An 11,408-nucleotide genomic window follows, 5' to 3' on the forward strand; every position below is an offset into this window, starting at 1 on the left:
ACTGGTCAATTTTGGAAGCTCTTCCTTAATTTCAGCAAATGTTGTGAAGATGGTCATTTGCCCTAGGTTTTCATAAGCATTATTTATTTCGTTCACTAGCTTCTTTTTGAAATTTGGGATATCCGAAAGTTTAACATCTTGTCTCTGACACCAAGACATCTTCCGTCACATCTGTGGGTAGGAGAAATGGGACAAGATGATTGAGTCTACTGTATATACATGTCATTATAAGATATTCGAAATAAAATGTCTCTTAAAATGAGGACTTATTGAAATAGATAATTATGGATTTAAGCTGTGAGCATTATTACTGATTAGTTTAACTAAGCCTGGAAATGAAGCATTTGTCCCTTTAAATATTGAGGTAAATATAGCAAGATTTCAAAATAAAATATTTAATATTTCTGTACAAGCTAATATGTTCATAATTTACATTAATCAAACAAAACAAATATGAATAGCGGATTCAAAAGAGGTCTTAAAAAATAAAGGCCTCATTTGAATTACATGACAAGACGATACACTTATTCACACCAAATAAGCACTCATACACAAAGGATATGAATTTTCAAATTTTACCAAAAATGCACCAACATATCTATTCAATTTGACTTAATTTCAGCATTAATACGGGTGAATAACAATGTTTATTGTTCAATCAAGGGTGATAACTCTGTAAACAAATTAACCAAACTACTTTTCTCAAACAGTAACATGTGACGTTCCAAATTCAGATAAAGTAGCAACTTATTTATTTTCAACAGTTTGCAACGAAAGAATGTTATCAACGATGAATAAGAAAAGCCACGGATCTTACATGTGGTGGTCATCTATGTTTGTTATCTGATTCTAGTAAATGGGTTGCCACATTGTTTTGTATGATAGTCTTTCTTCATACAGCCATTCATATTGCAGTTTATTAAACTCTGATTATCTCAATTCACAATAAAACATGGCTATTGAACAACATGTTCCTTTGTACATTATCTACCATGAAAAGAAGTATCTAACACACTAACACATATATCTTGGAAAACTAATTATGTTTTGTACAGTTATTGTTACCATGGTGATATCAAGATGGAATAATGTGGTGTTAGACAGAAAAACTATCCAAGATAATTAAAACATCAGACCAACATTAATGTCTTCAATAAGGATTTTTTTAGAAGAGCACTTCAAGGTTTTTTTTCTTCTCCATATTAAAAAAGATTTTCACTAAACTAAAGATGATATACTATCATGTCTCTTCCTTTTTGGCTTCTGATTTTTTCTCTTTATTGTCTAATGTTTGTTTTACATCCATCTCAATTCTTTCTTTAGCTCTCACAACCTGAACAGAAATAAGGTATACCATTTTATTAATTGCCATGGCAATAGAATCAGCTGGCTTTTTTTATTTTCAATTAACACAGCACTAAATATTTCAAAACTATCAGGAGACAAAGGCAAGATTATAAGTTCCTTTTTTTTTTATTTTAGAAAGTAAAGTTTATGGAGCAGGAAGTTACATTTTCTCCACTGTTCCAGTTAACAAGCAGTAATCTCTTCACATAGTTTCCCTTCAGCACATAAATTGCCCACAATAATCTATAATAGGTAATCAAAGCAAGACTATACTTCTATGATGCAAAAATACACTATGAAATTCAAAATCTTGGGATGTCTTTAATTTTGTATTTACAAGGATTCTCCATTAAAATATTTTGATTATTGACTGCCATCAATAATCGATCTCAATTTGGTAATCGCTATCCGGCCCTACTATTTTAAAGAAAGGCTTCTTTTGCATATCATTTTCAGCATGAAATAAAATCTATTAACAGCTACCTTGGATTGTAAATAAAATGAACCACCCTTAGTTTTATCATTTACATCAAAAAGATGTTGATATTTTTCATTGATTGTTTTAACATCACCCAAATCTGATACATTCAATATTTGTTTGGCTTCCTGAAGAATAAAAAAATAATACAGGTATTTTTAAAAATCATCAACTAACAAAGTTAGTACGTTCCCCTAGAATGTAATTGTCCACACAATTTCTTAATACAATATGCAATGTAATCATTTATGTTTCTTAGTTCAAGATACTACAAACTAACAGAATCAAAACTGATGCCAAATCTTGTACATTTGGCAGTATAAAACATTGTTTGAACAATACAATAACATATACATATTGCGCCAACATTATTTACATATTCATATCCAAGAGATTAAGAAACAACAGTTTACAAAGGGATTGTAAAGAGGTTTTCTTAATTTTTGTATATGTATCGCAGAATGGAATTGGAATGGTCAAATTGATGCTATAAGTGTCTTCGATGCACATAAAATTTTAAGAAAACCTCTTTACTATCCCTTTAAGGGCACTCATCAGTTTTTTCGAGTATTCATATATATATGAACTGTTTAGTCTGTTCATGTTTTATACCTGCAGTGTCATACCCAATGATGTATCAGCAGCTGCCTTCCTAGCCCCCTGTTTACCCCCTCCAGCTCTCTGGGCTGCCTGTTGACTAGCTGTGTATTCTTGTTTTAATGCTCTGACAAAGGCACGGCCAACAACTTGTGTTCCTGCCACAATAACTTGGATGAGGTATTTAGCCTGGAAAGATAAATGAAAATGAATGAACAAATGGGTACGGTATAATTTTATTATCTGATGATCAGGATTTTCTTTTCCTTTTAAAGGAAATTGTTCTTCAGATAATTTCTTGCTTATCTCCCAGTCCTATATTCCTACTACTACTACTATCTGACTACCTTGAGCTCTGAATTGAATTTTTTCTCTCATTTCATAAATATTTCAAACTCTAAACTTTATGTCATTTGTATGGTTTTATAAGAGTAACTCTCTTATAGAAGCACTGGCCTAGGTCACAAGTAGGGACTGTGAATTACAGCATTGGAATACATCAATTTGATAGAAAATTACCTTCTTCTGGAGAGATTTACAAGATAAACAAATAATTCAGAAATGCAAAGTGATTGTTTCAGGTAGTTAATGAAAGGGGATCTAATCTACCTTGGACAAGAACATTACTCAGATTTTTATTCCTTTTGTAAGCAGTCACCAAACGTTTAGTATCGGTGTTTGGGAATTCGGCCTGAAGTTCTTTATAAAAGCGTTTGACAATCACAGAGGCATTTTTAGCTGTAGAATTGTAGGTTGCAACGAAAGGTATAATTTGATTGTCATGCTGTATATTTAGTCTTAGAATGTCTTTTGGTCCATAGAAATATAAGGTTCAGTGATTTTACATCTGAATGAATTTAGCCGAATGAATCCATTTTTTTATCGACCACATTTCCTCATAATCCCAAGCTGTAATCTTATGTTGTTTCAATGATTTTTAGCCATAAATCAATTTTACGTTTTACTAATTTTGTCAGTCAATATATTTTATTTAAAGCATTTACTTTTCAAGGAATTGCCATGACAATTAAATACTAACAAATGTTAATTATACCACTGGGTATCCATATAAAGTGTTTTTCTCGACTTATTTACAGATGAAGGCACTGTTGCCCCAATTTTAATTAGTTTATAGAATCTGAGGAAACATCTATTCTAAGACATAAAAAAATGAAGTCCTGCCTTTCTGGAATTACAGTCAAGTAACCTAATTTCGTGGAAACCTATTATTTGTGGATTTCCGGAAAGGATTAATAATTTACATGAGCGACCTTGCGCGAACTCCGCATTAGTTTGTTTTGATAAACATGGGTTTTCTCTACAATATCAGCTAGTAGAATGAATCCAATAGTTTCAAGAAAGGTAAAATGTATTAATGTATACTTTGACAAATACAACATGGCTGATTTCAGTTATTACCAAACGTCACCATTTTTTATCGGCCGAATTTCCTTATAATAATCCCAAGCGGTAATCGGAATTCCAAGTGTCGTCTGCTACAATGTAGTACAACGAATGAAGTCACATGATCAACTAGCAGATTCCGTGTCAGCAGAAAATTTCTATGGAACACAAAGTGGACCATATTCTTATGTTATTTCAGTGACTTTTAGCAATAAATCACGCTACGTATCTTATTTTGTCAGTCAATATTTTTTTTAAAATCGTGGTTCTTTGAAGGAATTGTCACTAGTTATAATGAATTGATATTAAAGATAAATACTAAGAGAAGTTAATTATACCACCCGGTATCCATACAACGTGTTTTTCTAGACTTATTTATAGATCAAACATTGTACACGAAAATAGGTGACGCATTCTGCCGCCGTTACCGAGTTGGTTGCTCATGAAATAGTGAAGGGAAATCGAAACAAACCAATTTTCATTATTTTGTAGAATATCTGAGGAAACATCTAAGACATACAAAAAATTTTGTTTTTTTAACTTTGACGAAATTCGGTGTTGAATCCTTATATCCACGAAAATAGGTTACACCACTGTAATTCATAAATCGAAATTGCATCAGTCAGGAAAGTCGACTGATCTGTGAATGTGAGATATTCGACAATTTCAAAATAAGGATACAGGCCTATAAAGAGGAAGAAAATGCGAAAATTACCATTCGACAGTTGAATGAAAAAAAAATAAAAACTGTTGATTTACAAATTCTCACATGTCCTCAATCTCAAAACGAAAGTTATCCGGAAGTAAATTTAACCGCTCCGAGATCATGACCTTGACTTTCAAGATTTTTTTTTCATCATAATTTAAGTTCTTTAAAAAAAATTAATACTTTTCTAAGAATATAAGTACATAATAAACTGTATGAGAATGTAGCCCTTTTATTTTTCTAATTATTTCCAAAGTGTACTTTTGTAGACACTGCCGACTTGGTCCAATGATGATACAACAACTTCCGGTGTAAACGTGGGCCGGTTTTACTATTTCACCCTCACAAATTATTTTTCTTCCCAAGATTTATTTAGCGAAAATGGCAAAAAATAGTTTGCGTGATAGAGTAGATGGCAATGAACTTGACCTTAGTCTAAGTAACTTGTCTGTGGTTCCAGTGAAAGAAATAGTAAGTTATAATAACATAAAAGGTGTCCGGTCAAGTCGTCGACACGCCAACTCGTCGACAAACATGATCAAGTCGTCGACAGATCATATTTTATATATATGCAGATCATACGACAAATATTGAATTGAATTGAAATTGACAAATATAGAGTCCATTGATTGCCAAAGTGAATAATCATCTCATTAACCAAGTGAATAGTTTTAATTGAGATTAGCGTTAGTCAGATTAAACCGATTAATCCAATATATGGCTTCCGAAAACGCGTATTATAAAAAGGCAGTATCAACCTTAGCAGGGCAGAATATAGGAAATTGATTAAAGACGGTACTGATTTCCCATGGCAATGTATGTTTTATTAGATAATACCTTTACCTCAAGCTTCAAATGACGACGAAATATGCGACATACCTTTTGTTCGACCATCCTAACTGGTCGCCCACACAATCACCAATCACAGCCTGGTTTGACAGATGGGTTGAAATGCAAAAAAGAAGGGAAAACGGCCGGGGTTAATAATATCTTTAAATCTGGAAATGAAATAGCCGAAGATATCATTTCAGAATGTATTAAGGAAGGCAGACCCGTAATAGGTTGCAGTCAGAACCCAACAGGCCCAAATTCCTTCAATAAGAACTCTCTTCACCAACGAAACGTTAATGAGTCGATTTATAAAATTCTGTCGACGAGTTGACTTATGAAATTCTGCCGACGAGTTGAATTCCGTTGACCACTTGACCGATAAAATTCTGTCGACGAGTTGGCGTGTCGACGACTTGACTGGTATTCACATATAATAGGACCGGTCTGGGGACAGCGTAACTTTTTTTGGAGACAAGAAGCCTACTTTCATTTTCCTTTCAATAGGCTAGTGAAATACGTTTAAAAGAAGAGACAAGTTCGCCATTCGTTTGACCAATTTTATTTTAGTCTCAGAAATGGGAATTCTTTAGCTAAGCTAATCAGTAAAAAAAGTGTTCATAGCTCACCATCCAAATTTGAGCCGTCAAATCAATGGATATCCTGAATTGGGCTGTTTAAAGGTTAAATTTTAGCTTTCAATGCTTGTACTTCAGTAAAGTAGCTAGATATACCAGCTGCAATAGAACTTATCAGGATTTCCAGGTTCCTAACTACGACTAACCTCAAGTAAATTCATGACCAACTATGGGTTTCGCAAAATGAGGGTATTCAACAGCTTGTTCACCGCTTCCACGTTTGTAATGATATGCATGTTGAGGAACATTTTTAATACGGAAAAAATAAAAAAACAATTAGAAATCCATCTATTTACATTAATGTTTTTTTCATCTCGCTAAAACATTACTGGCGGTCTGTAGGTTGCCCACCCCTGGGTTAAAGGGACCTTCCACTTTTTTTTTTGTAGGACGAAAATTTGAGAAAACTTTACTCTAAAATCAAGAGAAATGTGTTTTAAAAAAAAATCATTTTTTTACGCCAAAACTATCAGTTGTTGGATGTGATCCTGTCTTAGATTTGCACAGTTGTTTCCCTACCCTCCTTCAGCAGTTTCCATGCTTTTTAAAGTACAGAATCCCTTTCCAATTAGTAATCTATTTTACCTATATAATTAGATTCGAATTCGTAAAATCCAGATTTAACTGTTTTTGGAAGATATTACCCTGAAGATATTAGATTTAAGACAGACACATCTTAATTTGACAAGTATAACTTAAAGTGACAGATGCAGCATTTTGGGAGTTAATTTTAGTATTGAATATATATAAATTGATTTTCAGAAGTACTAGAAATGTACGAAAATGGCATAATTCCTACTAGGAATTTCACACTAGGAATTTTACTCACTATTTCTATATATGTCTTTCAACATATCACAGAGTATCTTAAAATGACCAGTCGCATTTTAACATTAAAACGCGGATAATTATGGACACACATAGATTTAAAGGTTCAAATTTGGACATTGAGCTGTGAACAATATTACTGATTGGCTTGGCTAAGGGACTAATTAGTATGATTGTTAAAAAAAATGATGCGTCTGTCCCTTTAACGGTCCTTGATCAATGTTATATTAAAGCATGTGTAAAATTTTTATTGAAATGGAATTTATGTTTTGTTTTCAGGCAGCTTTGAAGAAGGCAAACCACTTAGACTTATCTTGTAATCAGTTGAAAGCTTTAAATGTAAGTAGTGTCAAAATTTGATATTAACTCCAATTTCTAAACAGTATTTTACTAAAAAATCCCAAATCTTAGTAACTTTAATTAAACTAGTATGCCTCATACTCTCTAGGATGTTAATCTAAATATGCTTTACTTTAGTGTGGAAAGAAATGGAATATTTTATCAACAATATATTAATTTATTTTTAGGACATATTTTCCACATCTTTAACACATCTGGTAAAAATTGATTTAAGTAAAAATCAGCTCACATCATTACCACATAATTTTGGAAGTTTAAAAAACCTTCAACATTTAGATGTCCTTGGTAACCAATTAACAACATTACCAGTCAGTTTCTGTCAGCTAATAAAGTTAAAATGGTTAGACTTAAAAGACAACCCCATTGAAGAACCATTAAAGACTGTGGCAGGAAATTGTTTAAATGATGCAGAATGCAAGAAATGTGCTCAAAAGGTGAGGAAGTGTAAATGTTTTATGTTGTCGGGTGTGTAAATTGTTGGAAATGTTGCAAAATGACACACGTTATATGAAATAATATGCATACTTAATGAAATAAAAGAAATCAAGATGTTATTTATTTTCAGGTGGTCAGGTTTTTAACTGGTGTTAATTCACAATTATTAAAAAAGCAAGAAGAAGAAGAAGAGAAACAACGAGGTATATAAATATCAAATCAGGAAATTCCAGCAAAAAAGTGTCTAGTTGTTCGGATGGGACCATAAACTAATGCTCTGTGTTTATTCCTTGACAGTTAAAAAACAGAAAATGCTTCAGTCCTTGCATGACATTTTGTTAGCCCAATCAGGTGTAGAAAAGTAGGATGTAGAACTCCATTCACTTCAAAATGACTAACAATTTTAAAAAACTAAGTAAAATGTATTTTTTTTCAGAGCTGGAGAAGGCTCAAAAAGCAGAAATAGCTCGAGAAAAAAAGAAACAAAAAGCTGAAAAACAAGCTCAAATGGAGGAAGCAAAGAAAAAGAAGCAAGCTTTGAAAAAAGCAGAGAAAAATCAGGCTAAAACTGAAGAAGAAGAAGAAACAACAGAAGAAGGTAATATCTTCTAAGGAATATTTTTTTCCAATTTCAGATTAATCATTTGAGTTTGAGTTTTCTACTTTTTGTCAGAAAAGGTCTTTTACAAACATTTTGTCCATAATAATTCTCTGAAAGGGGTAGGGAGCTTGCAGTGTAAATTAGGGGTTCCAAAACACTGAGAAGAAATACAAAAATGAAGTAAGATTTCCTTATATATTTGTATTGGATATCACACATGTTTAAAACCTTTTGCATTCCACAATCAGATATATTTATTTTGTACTACAATACTCTGTTTTTATTTAGATGAAGTAAAACCAATGAAAAATGGTATAAAGAAACATGAAGTGGTTGACAACATTTCAGGTTAGTAGGCTTGTTCAAATTATTTGGGCACAGAAGAAATGGGTCTTATGGGTTTCAATACTAGATGATGAGATTTTAAAAACTATTATCTTTTATCAAATTAAATGAATAAAGGTTAAAAAGTGAGTTTTCAAACACATTTTGGCTTGTCTGTCTGTTACTTGTTCATTAGAAAACTACATTAAAGGTATCAAGCTATCTCAACTTGAGTTTTCAGAGACGCTGTTCCTTTGAAATGAATACTGAATTTGTGAATTTTCAAAATTGCTCATCTATAAAATAGCGATCTCACATATCTGAAATTATTTGAAACTTCATTTTCTTTCAACCATGTACCAATCCTGTCTGCCTGAATTTTTTTGCTCTATCATTCAAGTATTCTAATTCAATAACATTGTTTTTCCTTTACAGAAGGTGGCGTGTTATTTAATTTTTGTGGAATGTTGATGGCTCTGTTAGTTTTACTCCTTGCAGCTTGTATTGGTTTACAATACTTCTGTAACACTCACAGTGATGATAAATATTGTAAAATATACTATAAACCGGCAGAACAACATGTATTACAACATTATGATACAGTACAAAAGAAGGTGTTAGATTTGTACAAAAAGACTGTTGCATCATTCAAATAAACTACACAAACTCATGGACATTGAAGATATTAAAAGTGATGATTATACATCTATGCATAGTGATTTCCATTTTCTGTTAAATACAAATTTAACGTTTTTACCAAAGGTGCTAGTCATAAATTTTAGGCAAGTCAAGGAATGCTGGGCTGACTTATATTTGTCTGTTCTTCTTCAGACACATAAGATTCTGGGAGAGAGTTTGAGATAAAGGGAAATTTGTCATAAATATATTCATTTGTTGTTCAATAGTCATATAAATATTCATCTATTCATCTGGAAACATGGGAACTTCATCTAGAGAAGTATGGAAATTCATCTCTTATTCTTAAGATATATGGAAATTTATTAATATTTTCCGGAGGCATAACTTTATCTTGTCTTTTAACCAGAATACGAGTGAAAATTTAATATGGAAATTTAGCTCTATCTGGAAACATTATATATATGTTTTTTTTCAAAATAATGGAGTGTGAATATATATGTCAGATTGGCAGTTAATTCATATTCCTTAAAAAAAAATATGTTAATAAGTTTTTGAAGTCTTTACCTTTAAGCTGCCTTATCTTATGACTAAATCTGTTTTGTAGTGATTATCTGATTACTAAATGTTTCTCAATTATACTATATTATGTACATTATCAAGATATTGTTACCGGTTATTGTTATTTTAATTTGTAAATAAAAGTTTCATCTCAGTAAAGTGAAATAATAATATTAAATATCTATTAGACTCAATTGTATGTCAAGTCAATATTGTAAGCTATACATGACTAGCTCTCATATGGATTTTCTTTCTTCAGTTTTAAGAGCCAAGGAAGTCAACAAAATGTAAAATCAAGCAACAATTTTTTATGCATAGTCAATGAACAAAAGCAGTCTTTGTTTTCGGGTACAATCAGTATTTAATTGGCATGTATAGTTTACTGTAGCAGAACAACTATATTTGTGCACATCTGGGTCAGAATTAAACATAAATCAAGTGGACTTGTGTCCTCAATCTGAAAAGAAAACACTGTTTATGATATGAATCATCCCTTGATGTAGATTAATACCTTAACAGGACTGAGAGTAATCCATCATGTACAATCATCATCAATTTCCATTCAGAAAATAGAATACAAAAATGGACCAGGTGGCCTTCTGATTTTTATTTCATATATTTAAGATTTACAGAAACTTTTTACTTTATCACATTTCCATTATCACAATAAAATATTTTCCCCCCACAACAAAACAAAATAAACTTTAACTCATGCAAATAACAATATAATATTCCATAATACAACATGTATTTGTACTTCAATAATGCTTGTTGACTTCATGCTTACACAAAGGTTAGGCAATATATAGTGAAGCAAAGATATTTGAGAATATGAACAGTCTGTTTTATTTCCATAATAAATATTTATACAACCCCATAACAAATACTGCTAGACATTTGCAAACATCTCACACTTTGGCTATCAGCATCATTCTAACTATATATACCATTTTAATTAGTTTTTATATTAAATCAGGAATATAATAAGACATGCTGGTGATACAAACCATTGACATGAAAAACTAAACGAACATATCTACCCGAGATATTCAATATGCAAAAATTTATCAAAAAATTTGATTAAGATACATTTATAACAGTATAAGCTATTGACTTTTACCTTGACTATTGAAGTGAAAATGAGCATAAACATATAACTCACTATCTAAAGCATATCACTGAAATGTACGACACGTAAGGAGAAACAGTTTGGGATTAGGATTGTCACATGGAAGATGGAAATAGCAACAAATACAAGCAATGGTGGAGAAAATAATAACTGACTCATTCTTTCAATCATACAGTTGACTATTTAGATATTTTGATTTTTTCTATGATAGACATACAAACATTTCCAAGATAGCCCCTGGCCTTATTCTTGAAAATTTAACTAAGGTGTTCCTGTGATATGATGGGGCACTTGCTTTAAATTTAAAATGTAGTTGTAACAAGTTATCAAATGACTATGATTCTTCAAATCTTGATATTAATTGACTCTCCAAACACTTATTTTTGTATTTAATTTTTTTGCATTGGCTTTAGGCGCTTCAGAAACCATAGCGATCACAATTAGTTCAATTTTGAAGAAACTGGCCTTTTTGATTTCCAAATGTAAATAATTACAGCTTTCTAGACACTCATATCAAATATAAGTGAATGGATGAC

General features: G+C 31.6%; 2 protein-coding genes across 2 annotated transcripts; one reads left to right on the plus strand and one right to left on the minus strand.

Moving 5' to 3' along the window:
• Positions 1–379: 379 nt before the first annotated feature.
• On the minus strand, positions 380–4,617 carry LOTGIDRAFT_182240 (hypothetical protein). The gene is made up of 4 exons (XM_009057196.1): positions 4,542–4,617; positions 2,438–2,611; positions 1,831–1,953; positions 380–1,333 (listed from the first exon to the last, which is right to left on the minus strand). Exons 1-4 carry the CDS (start codon positions 4,542–4,544, stop codon positions 1,241–1,243), a joined length of 393 nt encoding a protein of 130 aa, XP_009055444.1. The 5' UTR covers positions 4,545–4,617; the 3' UTR covers positions 380–1,240.
• Positions 4,618–4,913: 296 nt separating this feature from the next.
• Positions 4,914–7,659, plus strand: LOTGIDRAFT_104548 (hypothetical protein; the record flags this gene model as incomplete). The annotated part of the gene is made up of 3 exons (XM_009057197.1): positions 4,914–5,003; positions 7,106–7,165; positions 7,354–7,659. The coding sequence occupies 3 exons, from the start codon at positions 4,914–4,916 to the stop codon at positions 7,657–7,659; spliced, it is 456 nt and encodes a 151-aa protein (XP_009055445.1).
• Between the last annotated feature and the right edge of the window lie 3,749 nt (positions 7,660–11,408).

This window comes from Lottia gigantea, assembly GCF_000327385.1.
Source record: "Lottia gigantea unplaced genomic scaffold LOTGIsca_3, whole genome shotgun sequence".
Taxonomy (NCBI): domain Eukaryota; kingdom Metazoa; phylum Mollusca; class Gastropoda; family Lottiidae; genus Lottia; species Lottia gigantea.